Here is an 18,500-nt window from a genome sequence, read left to right on the forward strand (position 1 = left end):
CAATTTACTTACATCCTTGAAACAAAATAGGAAACAAGAAAATACACATTTAGAAAATACTGAAATAGTTTCCCTTGCAAATATTTGAAGCTACTTCCACATCCCCATCAGTGCCATCTTCCAGAGGCAAGGGAGTTAACTGACCATAAAAGTCTAGTTTCCACCTTTGCCGAACAAGGTTGTCCTCACGTGATTTGATGCACTTCACGCATAACTCGTAATAGCCACTGGTGGCGCTACGATCGAGCCCAGAAATTCCAGCCTTGTTCCACAAGGGTGGAAAATGGACTTTTACAGGCAGTTAACTCCCTTACCTCGCAAAGATGCATCAGTGCTTCGAAAACATGTAATGGTAAAAAAAGAATGTTGCACTTCTCTTCACTATATATATGTGTCTTATCCGACAGACTGTAACACATTTTAATGATCAAACACGGCCACACGACCCCTGTATAACGGATGTAGGCCAGTGAGAGTTACTTTCTTTACACTGCTGTCAGATCAATTGCTCCCTTGAATGTCTGCGCTTATCAATTATTAGGATATTCCAACGGGAATGAGTTTCATTACAGTGAGTGAGTGAGTATGATTTTATGCCGCTTTTAGCAATATTCCAGCAATATCACGGCGGGGGACACCAGAACTGGGCGTCACAGATTGTACCCATGTCGGGAATCGAACCCGGGTCTTCGGTGTGACGAGTGAACGCTTTAACCACTAGGCTACCCGACCGCCCCAGTTTCATTACAAATTCTTCCTATCCTCCTGACCTGTTTGAATGTCTGTTTCAGCAGGATGGGTTCCAAGATGGGGTCCAGCTCCTCCCCGATGTTCTCCAGGAGACAGGGGTTCCCGAACTGCAGAATGGACAACACATGACTCAGCTGCAGCAAACAGCATACCCCCTTGTACCTTCGTCACTAGAATCCAGGGTTCGTTATTCCAACACTGAACTTAATAATGAAGAACTGAACAACGCCAACTTCAACAATTCCTCAATTTGGATTTTCAGAAATTGTAGTCATTTCTCACATGACAACACTTAACAAGGGCAAAAGTGAGCATGGCTCACTAATACCCCCGACTCGCCTAGTGTGTCAGTAGTTTCAAATTTAATAATGGATAGGGTTAGGCTTTGAAAAAATCATAAAAAAATGGAAAATTAATAAAAACAATTTTTTTCTTTTGACTGCACCCCTCCATATGACACAGATTATATGTCCTAAGTTTGAGATAAATCCACTGAATAGTTTAAGAGAAATCGCGCGGACAAAGTTTTCGGACGGGCGGACGGACAGACCTAAAAGGTCGGGGGTATAATAAATAAAAAAATGTATCTTCAACTTTACAATAACTTAAAGTAAGTGAAAATGTATCATAATATATAATTTTATCATATACAGTAAACTCCTGTTATAACAAACTCAAAGGGACCACTAATTTTAGTTTGCTATAACCGTAGATCATTATAATGATATATGCAAAGTATATACAGCAAATGGCCAGGACCAAGAGTCCAGTTTGTAGTATCTGTCAGTTTGTTATAAGATTGTTTGTTATAAACGTACATGTAGTTTACTGTAATAATAAAATTTTTGCTGTGTTCATTGTAAATCCTGCATTCTTATTAGCTGAATAACCGATGTGCAAACAGTATCAATCCACATAGCAGATTCTTACAAAAGTCAATCCACAGTCAATCCTTAAATGGATAGTCAGGCGTTCCAATGAAAAACCAGCAGAGATCGACCAACTTATGGAATATGTACACACTCTTGTTGGAAATAGCCACATAAATTACAAGAAGGACTCAACCCCCATAAAGCGTGCATTATAATGATTAAAACAAGCCACATTTATAGTGGAGTCCACAACAAACCGGTTACGTACTCACTCAGTTGGTTGCAGTCTGCGTGATTCACTGTGTTTGAAAATGTGGCGGGTTGAGTCCTTCTTGTAATTTATGTGGCTATTTCCAACAAGAGTGTGTACATATTCCATAAGTTGGTCGATCTCTGCTGGTTTTTCATTGGAACGCCTGACTATCCATTTAAGGATTGACTGTGGATTGACTTTTGTAAGAATCCGCTATGTGGATTGATACAGTTTGCACATCAGTTTTTCGATTTATACCTTAATGAACCCAAAAAAATCCACAGTTAATCCTTATAATTAAATTTGACAACGAAAACTTGTGTTATCTACAATAGTTTAACCAACAAGAGTTTTATATCTCAAAGCAGACAAAAATGAGAAGATTGATAAACTTTTCAGGTGTAGGAATACATTCTGTGGCATGACATGAATCAGGTAATTGTTTAATTTATGCACATAACTTCAACGACGTTCTGTAGTTATAAAAGTAGTCCGCTTCGGTGGGCGTGGCTTAATTTTTTACATTCATTCTTTGGGAATTTTGTCTTGTTTGTAATTTGTGAGAAAAATCATGGACTAGAATATCAAACGTGAAGACATGGTGCGTCAGACAACTGCTCCACACTGACAACCTGTTCCTCCTACCTGAAGGCAGTTTTCAAGACCTCGAGTGTAGTTGGGGTCGGACAGTTTGACGACCTCAAGCTTATTGGCCTTCTCCATGTTCTTGATCCACTTGTTGGCCTGACCTTGAGGGTCGATCATTAGCGGCCATCGGTTGGCTGACGTCACGATGATGGCGTTGTCCACAGAGTAGCTGTGGGAGAGAGACATGAGAGACAACTATACAACTTGGAGAGAGACATGAGAGACAACTACACAAGTGGGAGAGACATGAGAGAGACAACTATGCAACTGGGAGAGAGACATGAGAGACAACTACACAACTGGGAGAGACATGAGAGACAACTACACAACTGGGAGAGAGACTTGAGAGACAACTACACAAGTGGGGAGAGACATGAGAGACAACTACACAACTGGGAGAGAGACATGAGAGATAACTATGCAACTGGGAGAGAGAGATGAGAGACAGCTACACAAGTGGGTAAGCAAGGGATGCTAGCTCAGCTAACTTGACTTTGAGGTACAGGTATGATGACAGAACAGTATTAACATTTCTTCATGTTTCATTTCATACATACAAACTGTCTAACTTTACTTTTGAAGAAATATTTAACAAATTTCTATATCCATGAGAAACAAATAGGCAAGTACATATAGTATGATTTCTATAAATATTTGTTTATACCCCTGTAAGGACCTAGGGTAGTCTGTGCCCCCAGCACCCCACTGCTACACACAAGAGGCCACTTAATGAGGAACCCATGGGGATGCCTGGTTAGGATTGGCCCCCAGCAACCTACGCTGGACGTAAGAGGCGACATAATGGAACGGGTGATGAGACTCAGTGACTTGGTTGATGATGTGTCAACATACATTGACAATGCGGAGCATTGCTTATAAAATCAGTCACTGGATTGTCTGGTCAAGACTCGATTGTTTAGAGGCCACCTTCATATAGCTGGAATATTGCTGAGTAATAAAAAATAAATAATCTAAAGTGTGTGTTAATCTATTGCAAGACAGGTGGAGGTAACCAATTCTAAGCCTTGATAGTACTTACTGAGGTTTAAGGTCTAGGTTACTATGACGCTATGGTACTTACTTGTCGACCGGGAGACCGGCTATCTGCCAGTCTCGGATCTTGACTGGATCTCCAAGAGTGCTTGACAGAGAGAAGGTCTCAGACACTGGGATCCCCTTGTCTTTACACATGTCATACCACTCCTTCAGGCACTCCTGCAGCACAGATGACACACAGATGTCACACAGATGACACAGAGATCACAGATGACACACAAATGTCACATATGTCACACAGATGACACAAAGAGATCACAGATGACACACAGATGTCACAGATGACACACAGATGAAACAGAGATCACAGATGACACACAGATGTCACACAGATGACACAGATATTACAGATGACACACAGATGACACAGAGATCACACAGAGATCACAGATGACACACAGATGTCACACAGATGACACAGAGATCACAGATGACACACAGATGTCACACAGATGACACAGAGATCACAGATGTCACACAGATGACACAGAGATCACAGATGACACACAGACATTACAGATGACACACAGACATTACAGATGACACACAGACATTACAGATGACATATATATGTCACAGATGTCACACAGATGACACACGGAGATCACAGATGTCACACAAATGACACACAGATGTCACACAGATGACACAGACATTACAGATGACACACAGACATTATAGATGACATATATATATGTCACAGATGTCACACAGATGACACAGGGAGATCACAGATGACACACAGAAGTCACAGATGACACACGGAGATCACAGATGACACACAGATGTCACAGATGACACACGGAGATCACAGATGACACACAGAGATCGCAGATGACACACAGACATTACAGATGACACACAGATGTCACACAGAGATCACAGATGACACACAGACATTACAGATGACACACAGACATTACAGATGACGTACATATGTCACAGATGTCACACAGATGACACACGGAGATCACAGATGACACACAGAGATGTCACAGATGACACACGGAGATCACAGATGACACACAGAGATCACAGATGACACACAGACATTACAGATGACACACAGATGTCACACAGAGATCACAGATGACATACAGACATTACAGATGACACACAGACATTACAGATGACGTATATATGTCACAGATGTCACACAGATGACACACGGAGATCACAGATGACACACAGAGATGTCACAGATGACACACGGAGATACCAGATGACACACAGATGTCACAGATGACACACAGACATTACAGATGACACACGGAGATCACAGATGACAAACGGAGATCACAGATGACACACAGAGATCACAGATGACACACAGACATTACAGATGACACACAGATGTCACACAGACATTACAGATGACACACAGATGTCACACAGAGATCACAGATGACATACAGACATTACAGATGACACACAGACATTACAGATGACACACAGACATTATAGATGACATATATATGTCACAGATGTCACACAGATGACACACGGAGATCACAGATGACACACAGAGATCACAGATGACACACAGAGATCACAGATGACACACGGAGATCACAGATGACACACAGACATTACAGATGACACACAGAGATCACAGATGACACACAGACATTACAGATGACACACGGAGATCACAGATGACACACGGAGATCACAGATGACACACAGAGATCACAGATGACACATGGAGATCACAGATGACACACAGAGATCACAAATGACACACATTGATCACAGATGTCAAAGATGACACACAGATGACACTCAGAGATCACAGATGACTCACATTGATCACAGATGTCACAGATGACACACAGATATCACAGATGATTCACAATGATCACAGATGTCACACAGATGACACACAAAGATGAAAGATGACAAACAGAGATCACAGATGACACACAGATGACAAACAGACATTACAGATGACACACAGACATCACAGATGACACACAGATGACAAACAGACATTACAGATGACACACAGAGATCACATACAACACACAAAGATCACAGATGACACACAGACATCACAGATGACACACAAAGATCACAGAAGAAACACAGATGTCAGACAGACGACGCACAGATATCACAGATGTCCAACAGATGACGAATAGACATCATTACACAGTATCCATCATTTGTTAATGAAAGTGTGTTATTGAATTACAATTACAATTGTGTTACAATTTTAGTTAGGATGCTACTGTCGGGATTGAGTCATTTCTCACCAGCCTATAATCCAGAATAAAAGGTCCAAGATAGGCCACCACACTAGCTGAGAGGAGGACGTCACCCACGATGTTGTCATACGTCTCGCTGAGCTCGTGGACATTCTGTGTCCACCGTGACCTCTCTCCACCCAGGCCACTGATCAGCTTGTTGGCCCGCTCTATCTTCACCTTCGTCAGCTCAATGTTATCCTCGAGGTTCTAAATGGTGGATAAAAAACAGACACCGACATTTAAATCATTTCATTATAATGTAAACAAGCAGCCATAAAATTTCAAAGTCCTGTGATGGGATTCGAACCATGGACCTTCTGAGCAGAGGTCGGACGCCTTGTCCACATGACCAAAGATGTTAACCCCGTCAGCAAGCTAACAAGGTAAGGATGTCATCTGTGGGATGACTCCATGCCCTGCTACAATAACATCAGATAAAAAGCAGAAGATGCTGATGCATTTAACTTAAGTTCTGTTTTATTTTAGGTTGTTTAATGTTGAATCATTCTAATAATATTCATGAGAGTATTTCAAAAGGTTTTGTTACAGCAGCATCTTTGATACTGAAAGAAATCTGCCCTGACCTTTTTCTCGGTCTGTTTCTGGTTGAGATGGTCGTTGAGGTTGGCCAGCTTGTCGCGGACGGTCTTCAGTTCGGCCTGCTTCTCCTTCAACTTGGCCATCTGGTCTTCAAGAACCCCTTCTGCCATAGCCAGACTCTGCTGCTTGGGCGCCACCACCTGCCGGTCATCAGTGAGTGAGTGAGTGAGTGAGTTGGGTTCAGTGTCACTTTGAACAGTATTCCAGATACGGATATCATGACGCATCAAAGTAATGTGGGAGGAGAGCCGAAGTGATGCAGGTCTTATATGTGCACCTCTGTGGAACCCACAAGCACAGCTTCGACATAATGGTGCTGACATACCAAGTGAGTGAGTGAGTTGGGTTTTAGGCCGCTTTTAACAGTATTCCAGTTATATCGCGGCATGTCAGCTTAATGTGGGAGGAAAGCCCGAAGTGATGCAGGTCTCAGACGTTTACCACTTCGGTGAAACCCACGAGCACGGGTATGGTGCTGACAAACCTAGAAACATAATTGGGGCGAACCGGGATTCGAACACACAATCATAGGTTTCTGGCGTTTCCAAGGGACGCAACTCTGCACAGAGAATCTTAGACGACTGGGCCACCCGTGCCCCCTGACATACCAAGAACCATAATCAGGGCCAACAGGGAAACCATGACCATATTAGGACTTCGGTACTCATAAGACTACCAGGACCTCCGGTTAGTCACGTAATATATTGTTAAAATACAGTAACAATAAAAGTCCCTTATGTTTGCATTTCTTTCTGACTTTGAACGCATTGTTTCTTATTTTATATGTTTGAGAAAAGATATAACTTTAATTGACTTCAGTGTATGCATGACCTGATCGTTTTATATGTGTATGTAAATAGTATTTGCCAGGGCTCCGAAAAAACAACTCTTGAAACCTACAGTGGGTACACAGGGATGGTCAGGTAATAGGGTGTTGTGTACCCGGGTTGTAAATATGGACTTGTCCCAGTCCTATTGAATATCATACAATGGACTAATTAAGACAAACGGTATAGACCTTGACTGGAAATGTGCAAAAGATTGTGGGGCATCGTCTTTGTTTAGAATCCATGATAGTTCAACAAGGGTTGTAATAGGGTGCACAGAAAGCGCTAAGGTCCTAGTCACTGCAATTCACTGTGCAGAGTTGTCTCCCTTATCTCCCAGGACCTGCTTGTCATTGGTTGGAATACCATCCTCTTTCAGCATCACATACTCCTGGTTTTGTACGACATGCATCAGTTTGGACTTCCTCCAACACTAGGCTAAGAAGTTATATGATGTCACTGAAATACATTTCAAAGCAACCCAACTCTTTCACTCACCCAATGGGAGACTCAACTAAGTTGCCACACAGTGTAGTGTGGCAGTAAATCCATGAGGAGAGGTTTAATTCTCATGCATACCTCAGTCCACACACCCTATGAAGATCCTGGTTAGACCTTGGTCTTCAGCAACCAATGCTTGTCGGAACAAGAGACTAACAGGATCAGGTTGTCAGGCTTGTGGACTTGGTTGATGCATGTCATATTTGTCATCATATCCCAACTGAGTAGACTGAGGCTCATGGTGTTATTCACTGGAGTATCAAGGTCAGATCCAGCATTTTTAAAAGAGATGAGTATCTGGTCTAGACTTGATTATTTTCAGACAGCTGTCAGTTTGCTGGAATTTTGCTGAGTGTGTTTTAAAACAAACAATAGTTATTTCATTGATTCTTCAGTCCATTGTTATATGACTACCTTCGTGTTGACAAGATGAAGGCTCATCACCCTCACCACCTCTATGATCAGGTACCCACTCACCTTGATGACGCCATCATAAACATCCATGGCTCGCACCCACTTGCAGAGACCCTCACAGGCTGAGGACACGTTCTTGATAATTGCCGGGTCGAAGTCTGGGTTGTTGATGTACTTGTCCCGGATCTTCTTGATGGTTGCCACGGGGATGTTGTCCTTGTCATACTCCTTCAGAGACTCCAGGAACTTCATGTCACCCAGCATCTGGGGTCATGAGGAAACACATGCCAGGGAAGACATATTTACATCTTGTCTTACAGAGTAGCTTGGTTAATAAACAAAAAACAGGGAAATGTTTTTTGAAATATCAGCACTGATTTGAGGCTATTTTATCATAAGAACAAAATTACAAAAAGAATTCATTTTTTTCAATCCATTTAAGTATTATTATTTTTAAAAAAAACAAATTTAAAGCTTGCTCAAAACACAAGAATCAGAAAGTTCTGACATAAGGCTAAAGCTTAAAATTCTTTTTGTAATTTTGTCCTCAAATCAGTGCTGATATTTACAGACTGGAGATTATTGAGAAATAAGGTTGAGAGACTGGAGATTATTGAGAAGTAAGGTGGAGAGACTGGAGATTATTGAGAAGGAAGGTGGGGAGACTGGAGATTATTGAGAGAGTAAGTGGGGAGACTGGAGATTATTGAGAAGGAAGGTGGGGAGACTGGAGATTATTGAGAAGATACGTTGAGAGACTGGAGATTATTGAGAGTCAAGGTGGAGAGACTGGAGATTATTGAGTAGCAAGATGTGGAGACTGGAGATTATTGAGCAGGGAGGTGGGGAGACTGGAGATTATTGAGAAGGAAGGTGGAGAGACTGGAGATTATTGAGCAGGGAGGTGGGGAGACTGGAGATTATTGAGAAGGAAGGTGGGGAGACTGGAGATTATTGAGAAGGAAGGTGGGGAGACTGGAGATTATTGAGAAGGAAGGTGGAGAGACTGGAGATTATTGAGCAGGGAGGTGGGGAGACTGGAGATTATTGAGAAGGAAGGTGGGGAGACTGGAGATTATTGAGAAGGTAGGTGGGGAGACTGGAGATTATTGAGAAGGAAGGTGGAGAGACTGGAGATTATTGAGAAGGTAGGTGAGGAGACTGGAGATTATTGAGAAGGTAGGTGGGGAGACTGGAGATTATTGAGAAGGTAGGTGGAGAGACTGGAGATTATTGAGAAGGAAGGTGGGGAGACTGGAGATAATGGAGAAGAAAGGTGGGGAGACTGGAGATTATTGAGAAGAAAGTGGGGAGACTGGAGATTATTGAGAAGAAAGTGGGGAGACTGGAGATTATTGAGGAAAAATTTGGGAGACTGGAGATTATTTGTTCTAAAGCAGATTGTAGAGGGAGGCACCTATGGTTTGACTGAAAACCAGCAGAGAGCAACCAAATTATGGAATATGTACACACTTTCTAGAATTTTAACAGAAAATAAATACTATGGGTAATATACAGAATTACCTACTTGCGACTCAGAAATATGTGTTGTCTGTCCACAGCGAAATGATGGTGAAAATGTTCATATGATATCAATACTTGAAAAGTACTCAGTCCTACCTTCCTTGCAGGGGCCCAGTAGTCCTCTACAGACTTGCCATTCGGGTCCACCTTTCTCTCAGGACGGATTCCCTGGAAAATACAGAAAACCACTAACTCAGAAAACACTAAAACAGAAACACTATTACCGTATTCGACGTAATAAGCGCCCCGCTCTAATAAGCGCCCATGTCGATATTTGCTAATATATTGGCTAGTGAACAATCCCAATTAGCACCCCTTCCGACTGATCAATGTACACATGACTTATTTATTTGTGTATAATACACACTCGTGTGTGCACCCTTAATTATGGGCAATTAATTTCTGGAAAAATATATATCTGTCGTATATAAACATTTCAGGCTGTCAGCATAAATCCGGAAATTTACGATCTTTGAACTTATTTTTCACCAAAATTATATTCTAATAAGAGCCCCTTATTTCTAATTTTGAGAGCGCCCTGGGCGCCTATTGCGGCGAATACGGTATCAACATTCCAAGGAACTCATTTATAGCACTGTAAGATAAAATTTCATGTCAGATCACCATTCTTTCCTCCAAGCCAAATGTTTCTGCAGCGTTATGTGTCAGTGTTTCCGGAGATCACACATCAACCAACCTTCATGATGCAGACGGCCTCCATCACCAGCTTCACACCTGCTGGTGGATTCTGCAAGTTCTTCACGATGGAGATGTCGTTCTGCTTCAGAGTGTTGAGGGCGGCAACAGCGGCGTTCAAGGCCGGCAGAGCTACAGCAAGCTTGGCCTCACATTCATCCTTTGAAGAAGAAACAAACATGTGTCAACAAACGTAACATTGTAAACAAATAGGTTCACTTCTGTTTTCAAGGACAATATGCCAACATAAGAGTCAGCCTTATTCACAAAGGAAGTACATAAACTTGGTCCGGTCTAATAGTAGTTAACTATATGTATATATGGCCTTGACACCATCACACAGACACCAGCAGGCCAAATGACTCACACAGACACCAGCAGGCCTTGTGACTCACACAGACACCAGCAGTCCACATGACTCACACAGACACCAGGAGTCCACATGACTCACACAGACACCAGCAGTCCACATGACTCACACAGACACCAGCAGTCCACATGACTCACACAGACACCAGGAGTCCACATGACTCATCCAGACACCAGGAGTCCACATGACTCACACAGACACCAGCAGTCCACATGACTCACACAGACACCAGCAGTCCACATGACTCACACAGACACTAGCAGTCCACATGACTCACACAGACACCAGCAGGCCAAATGACTCATCCAGACACCAGCAGGCCTTGTGACTCACACAGACACCAGCAAGCCTTGTGACTCATCCAGACACCAGGAGTCCACATGACTCATCCAGACACCAGGAGTCCACATGACTCACACAGACACCAGCAGTCCACATGACTCACACAGACACTAGCAGTCCACATGACTCACACAGACACCAGGAGTCCACATGACTCATCCAGACACCAGGAGTCCACATGACTCACACAGACACCAGCAGCCCACATGACTCACACAGACACCAGCAGTCCACATGACTCACACAGACACCAGCAGTCCACATGACTCACACAGACACCAGCAGGCCAAATGACTCATCCAGACACCAGGAGTCCACATGACTCACACAGACACCAGCAGGCCTTGTGACTCACACAGACACCAGCAGGCCTTGTGACTCATCCAGACACCAGGAGTCCACATGACTCATCCAGACACCAGCAGTCCACATGACTCACACAGACACCAGCAGTCCACATGACTCACACAGACACCAGCAGGCCAAATGACTCATCCAGACACCAGGAGTCCACATTACTCACCTTAATACCCTTGGCCTCCATGGCGGCATTGTTGGCCCTAGCCTCGTCTGCCTCCACTATTCTCTTCTTCTCTTCCACCTCCACCGTCTCCTCCTCGATGATCTTGATGAGCTCCTCGGTTTCCTTGCTGGTCTCAATCAGCTTCGGCTGCAGATCTATCAGCTCCTCCTGCATCACGTTGATCTACAAGAACAGGAACATTTGACACTACATGATCTGCAAGAACAGGAACAGATGACACTACATGATCTGCAAGAACAGAAACAAATGACACTACATGATCTGCAAGAACAGGAACAAATGACACTACATGATCTGCAAGAACAGAACAAATAACACTACATGATCTACAAGAACAGGAACAGATACACTACATGATCTGCAAGAACAGGAAGAGATGACACTTCATGATCTGCAAGAACAGGAGCAAATGACACTACATGATCTGCAAGAACAGGAAGAGATGACACTACATGATCTGCAAGAACAGGAACAAATGACACTACATGATGTGCAAGAACAGGAAGAGATGACACTACATGATCTGCAAGAACAGGAACAGATGACACTACCTGATCTGCAAGAACAGGAACAAATGACACTACATGATCTGCAAGAACAGGAACAAATGACACTACATGATCTGCAAGGACAGGAACAAATGACACTACATGATGTGCAAGAACAGAAACAAATGACACAACATGATCTGCAAGAACAGAAACAAATGACACTACATGATCTGCAAGAACAGAAACAAATGACACTACATGATCTGCAAGAACAGAAACAAATGACACTACATGATCTGCAAGAACAGGAACAGATGACACTACATGATCTGCAAGAACAGGAACAAATGACACTACATGATCTGCAAGAACAGAAACAAATGACACTACATGATCTGCAAGAACAGGAACAAATGACACTACATGATCTGCAAGGACATGAACAGATGACACTACATGATCTGCAAGAACAGGAACAAATGACACTACATGATCTGCAAGAACAGGAACAGATGACACTACATGATCTGCAAGAACAGGAACAAATGACACTACATGATCTGCAAGAACAGGAACAGATGTCACTACATGATCCGCAAGGACAGGAACAGATGACACTTCATGATCTGCAACCCAAAACCCTGTACATGGGAGACATCACATAACCTGGTCTGACTGTGTGATATTATGCCCTGATGGCATGAGTGCTCGAGCAGACCACTTATTTGACTGTCCAAGACTCAACTATCTCGTCTGCAGTGTCAAATCTTGTCAACTTTTTAATGCATAGAGAATCTCACCAAGTGTCTTTTGACATGAAATAACTCAACATGTGTCGATATAAGTTAAAAACTCTGAGGCTTAAGGGTGTTATTTCATTTCAAAAGACAAGAGGGTTAGATTCCATCATCCAAAATCAATTTTCCAACTTTTTCAGTTTGAAATTAGAAAGAAAACCTATGTTTTGAGCATAAAAAATAAAGCAAACCATCTTTAGTGGCAGAGAGATTAGTGATGTTATTTGATACTGACATCACCCGAATAATAACAAAGCTGTGACTCCTCGGAGGAGGCATGCTGTACATCAGGATTATTACACTCACATGTGTGTCATACTGATTTTATTCAACAAGTGTCAGAATTCTTGTATTCCCCAAGTGAGAGCGAGAGTAATACAAGAATTTTTACACAAGTTTAATAAAGTTAATGTGACACACTTGCGAGTATAATAATTTCTTTATTACCCATTATTTCTTAATTCTTTGGAGCTCCCTGTTAAAAAAATGTACTCATCACAACCGCCTTCTTAGAAAACCATAATTGTCGAATGACATCTACAATCTTCAGCTATGATGTCATTTCTAGTGTGACAACAGAAAAAGATTTGAATGACGTCAACAATGCTGTCCGGATGATTTAAACAGCACACTGGTGGGTGTGAGGTGATATCTGCACCAGTGAACATACAATGTTTCTGAGCTGGGTTCATTTCTAACCCTATGGGTAATGTAGGACACTCTACATGGAAGATTTCCTGAGACTCACCTGGGACTCGGAGAACTCCAGCTTCTCCAGGCCCACCATGTATCGGTTCTTCAGAGTCAGGATCTCCAGCCTCTTCTTGTTCAGGAGGTTCTTGAAGGTCTTGATCAACTCCAGGTAGGAAGTCGGGGTCACATAATTCCTTCGCCGCATTGTTTCATAGTACCTGCGTTAAATAGATGATTATGGTTTCAGACCACTTTTAGCCATGTTCCAGCAGTGGCGGACACCCACAAGGGGCTTCACACATTGTACCCACGTGGTGAATCAAACCCAGGCATTCAGTATAATGAGTGCTTTAACCACTAGGCTACCTTCAGCCACCATGAAATGAGGTCTCCACAGTAGTAATGCTATTGGTTTGTGAAACAGCGCCTATTCTGTGCTGTACAAATAAACTAACAGCCTTTTACGGCCACTTGTTTTGTTTGATTTTTCTTTAAATTTCAAGATACTAACTTGAAATTTCAAGATGTTATGTTGACATTTCAAGATACTAAGTTGAAATTTCAAGATACATACTAATTTGAAATTTCAATATAATGATCTTGAAATTTCAAGATACTAAGTTGAAATTATAAGATATATCTTGAAATTTCAACTTATTATCCTGAAATTTCAAGATGGTAAGTTTTGAAATTTCAAGATTCTAAGGTGAAATTTCAAGATAATAAGTTGAAATTTCAAAATATTAACTTCAAATTTCTACTTATTATCTTGAAATTTCTACTTATTATCTTGAAATTTCAACTTAGTATATTGAAATTTCAAGAAAACAATAGGAAACAAATGACCCTATATAAACTAGTTCGCTAATGCAGTACTCACCTATTGGAGAGAGCACGGACACTCTCGTGGAAGTGTTTACACATGACTACAGTGTTGTCCCTCACATCTTGAGACATCTCCACCTCATCCAGGAACTTGTTGGCCACCAGCTCCAGGGCATCCTCCGGCCATGCCTACGCCAAGACAGAGTATTAGTACTGTCAGCACACTATAGGTTGTAGCAGGACCACTCAGGGTACATGGGCTTTTATGCGTCCCGTGTTAGGTTTTATACCACAAGCCGGAGGCGAGGCACATGGTATAAAACCTAACCAGGGACGCATAAAACCCCATGTATCCCGAGTACAATGGGATTTATCTTACAGACATGTTTTAATGTGACATTGTAATAGAATTAATATAAATTAAAAACTGATAGAAAACACCTGTTCAATTGAGCTGTGGTTAGCGTGTGTTATGTCACATGATTTCCATTGACTCTGAAAAAAAGCGTGCAGCTTTTTTGCTTGGAAGCGGGGTATAAGGGATTTATTCTGCCTCTCAGAAATCCATGTGCAGTCTGTATTGCTTGTGGCAGGGTATAAGAGATTTATTACCCCACTGAGAAATTTATTACCCTCCAAGGCGGGTTACACAGTATTTTATCAAGATCACTTGGACCAATCAGAGGTAATCATTCTGACATGGAGGTATGATAAAGTGTCATATGTGTTTCTCTATAGTTATCGGCCACCTTCATGGTCTAGTGGTAGACCATTTGCCCAGAGAGCAGAAGTTCGGAGGTTCGATCCAAAAGTCATTGAAAGATGGTACTTGTTGTTACCCTGTCTGGCACTCAGCATTATGGGGCTAAAACAGGGATTGTTTGGCTCGGAGACAGTATACTGTGTCTAAGTCAGGTATATTCATGTTAAACTGTGGCATGGTATGTCAGTGGGCTAGCACTATCAAATCTAGTCCAAGCAGCCACACATGCATGCAAGTCGCTATACAAGTGCAATAATTTTGAACATCACCCCACCTTCTCTGGTTATCACAGTTACTTCACAGCATTGATATATGCATACTTTTTATGCCTCAAAGTGAGATTGACCAATCAGAGAGCAGAACTACTGACCCCACATGTGCCCGTATACCGTCAGTAAAAATCCAAGATGCTTGTTACTCACCTAATATGAGACCATATACCGTCAGTAACAGCCATCTTGGATTTTCCAACACCCACCTCACATAATTCCTATGAAAATTCTGGTACAGAAATTCGTTATTTGACACTGTTTAGTGTTTTTATATCATTAATTGTGATGTGCAAGGACATTAATTGTTCTTAAATCACTTTTGCAACTTTATTGATAAAGATTATAGTTAAAATTGTCAACAAGATGTGGCCTCTAAGGTTTGAAGAGTAAGCTCCCTTTGACCCTTAACGTCAGTGTACTAAGCTTAGAAGAGTAGTGCGATATGGGTACCACATAATGTTATCTTTTCAACACCATATACGGTAACTCAAGACAGCATAACAAATTTTTTGTCTAACCTAATATCACACCATATATGGCAACAAAAGACACCACAATAATACACTCAGGATCTAAATCTAGAGTCTGAGAACCTTAATGAAAAAAATAAGGTAACAGAAAGCTATATGTAGAAGAGGAGGACCTATAGCTCCGTTCAGTACAAATACTTGAAATCCACTTTATAAAACAATGTGTAAAATTTGTCTGGGGGGTACTACCATGACACAACATTTTCTGCTGTATTCAGCCTAAGAGGGTGCAAAGTCAAACTCATTCATCCCTTTCCATCCATTCCCCTATTTGTTTCCATCAGTAAATTCGCCAATCTTTTTTTTCCTAATTTTCCAAGTGGGTGACCTGACCTTGAACCAGTCTATGGTGCAGCAGTTGATGAGGGACGGGAACATTCGGAGTCTGTTCCGGAAAGTGTCTCCAATCGGACTGAACGCTAGCACCACATGGAGGTTACGTCTGATCCGCTCGATGAACTTGTTGTACATGTTCAGGGGAGTGAACTCTATCTGCAGGTTCTCCACCTGACACACAGCCTGCATCTGCAACATGACGGGGATAGTGACCGTCACAGTCAGGACAAACTCAGCAACTACAGTGGAACCGGTAATCCTGGTTTTATAGATATTGTACATACCGTATTCGACGTAATAAGCGCCCAGGGCACTCTCAAAATTAGAAATAGGGGGCTCTTATTAGAATATTATTTTGGTGAAAAAAAATAGAGTTGAAAGATAAATTTCGTGGTTTATGCTGACAGTCTGAAATGTTTATGTATGATAGATATATTTTTCTAGAATTTAATTGCCCATAATTAAGGGTGCATATAACACACGAGTGTGTATTATACGCGAATAAATAGGTCTTGTGAACATTGATCAATCGGAAGGGGTGCTAATTGGGATTGTTCACTAGCCAATATATTAGCAAATACCACCGTGGGCGCTTATTAGAGCGGGGCGCTTATTACATCGAATAGGGTATTACAATTTGGTTTGATAACCGAATCATACTTAAGTAGCTGCGCCCCTTAACAAAACATAGATATACAGACATCGATGTTCCTGGAAGACAGAATTGTATATTAGTACCTCCTTTAAGACTGATAAAAGCATATGTTTTGATAAAGTAATCTTAAAGGGCAAGTAAACTGAAAATAATAATTGTGATTTTGTTGTGAATATCAATTGTCCCAGATATATTAAGTCGATTCCCGAGAGAGAAAAAATTCAAATTATTTGCAGAAAGTATTTAAATGTCCAAGTGAAAGCAATGAAATCAAACGCTCCGTAATAAGATTCCCAAACAAAACTATTTGGGGGCGTGGCCTAAAGCTACCACCACAATGATGCAGCAAACCGTGACAAATGTTTTCATTGGTTGATGTGTTGGCTGACTTGTGATGCTTGGCATCTATACGGACATGTCAGGAAGCAGTCCATCTAAAAGTGGTATTATTTCTGATAATCCTACAAAAATAACATTGCATACATTGATTGTTGAAATTGCACAGCACGTCAAGCAGCAGGAACCCGTTTTAAACTCCAGGAAGGGGAATCCCCTTACTGGACGAATTCGCCTGTCGTTGTATGTCGTCTTTCTTATTCTATTTCCGATTTTCAAATTTAATTTTGGTCAAGCATTTGTGATTAAGTACGCCCTAAAGTATTAAAATTTTCAAAGTTGCTATTTTGACTTTACTTGCCCTTTAAATCACTCCACCTTCCTTCTCAATAATCTCCAGTCTCCCCACCTACCTTTTCAATAATCTCCAGTCTCTCCACCTACCTTTTCAATAATCTCCAGTCTCTCCACCTACCTTTTCAATAATCTCCAGTCTCTCCACCTACCTTTTCAATAATCTCCAGTCTCTCCACCTACCTTCTCAATAGTCTCCAGTCTCTCCACCTACCTTCTCAATAGTCTCCAGTCTCTCCACCTACCTTTTCAATAATCTCCAGTCTCTCCACCTACCTTTTCAATAATCTCCAGTCTCTCCACCTATCTTCTCAATAGTCTCCAGTCTCTCCACCTACCTTCTCAATAGTCTCCAGTCTCTCCACCTACCTTCTCAATAACCTCCAGTCTCCTCACCTACCTTCTCAATAACCTCCAGTCTCTCCACCTACCTTCTCAATAATCCCCAGTCTCCCCACCTTTCTTCTCAATAATCCCCAGTCTCCCCACCTTCCCTCTCAATAATCTCCAGTCTCCCCACTACCTTCTCAATAACCTCCAGTCTCCTCACCTACCTTCTCAATAATCTCCAGTCTCCTCACCTTCCTTCTCAATAGTCTCCAGTCTCCCCACCTACCTTCTCAATAATCCCCAGTCTCCCCATCTTGCTTCTCAATAATCTCCAATCTCCTCACCTGCCTTCTCAATAATCTCCAATCTCCTCACCTGCCTTCTCAATAATCTCCAGTCTCCTCACCTACCTTCTCAATAATCCCCAGTCTCCTCACCTACCTTCTCAATAATCTCCAATCTCCTCACCTGC

The 18,500-nt window shown here is 41.9% G+C and overlaps 1 protein-coding gene across 1 annotated transcript in view; it reads right to left on the reverse strand.

Annotated features, from left to right (window-relative positions):
- LOC124144297 (dynein axonemal heavy chain 3-like) overlaps positions 1-18,500 on the reverse strand; it is a 179,631-nt gene that overhangs the window by 41,076 nt on the left and 120,055 nt on the right. Inside the window, exons 52-63 of the mRNA XM_048396807.1 lie at positions 16,351-16,542; positions 14,508-14,641; positions 13,683-13,845; positions 11,626-11,808; positions 10,392-10,550; positions 9,791-9,862; positions 8,234-8,434; positions 6,413-6,568; positions 5,835-6,035; positions 3,605-3,738; positions 2,521-2,692; positions 771-857 (exon numbers count right to left, since the gene is read on the reverse strand). Of these exons, the coding sequence (XP_048252764.1) occupies positions 771-857; positions 2,521-2,692; positions 3,605-3,738; positions 5,835-6,035; positions 6,413-6,568; positions 8,234-8,434; positions 9,791-9,862; positions 10,392-10,550; positions 11,626-11,808; positions 13,683-13,845; positions 14,508-14,641; positions 16,351-16,542 (1,854 nt within the window). The remainder of the gene's footprint in view (positions 1-770; positions 858-2,520; positions 2,693-3,604; positions 3,739-5,834; positions 6,036-6,412; positions 6,569-8,233; positions 8,435-9,790; positions 9,863-10,391; positions 10,551-11,625; positions 11,809-13,682; positions 13,846-14,507; positions 14,642-16,350; positions 16,543-18,500) is intronic.

The sequence above is a fragment of the Haliotis rufescens genome, unplaced genomic scaffold (genome assembly GCF_023055435.1).
Source record: "Haliotis rufescens isolate VD_foot unplaced genomic scaffold, xgHalRufe1.0.p SCAF_16, whole genome shotgun sequence".
Classification (NCBI taxonomy): Eukaryota; Metazoa; Mollusca; class Gastropoda; order Lepetellida; family Haliotidae; genus Haliotis; species Haliotis rufescens.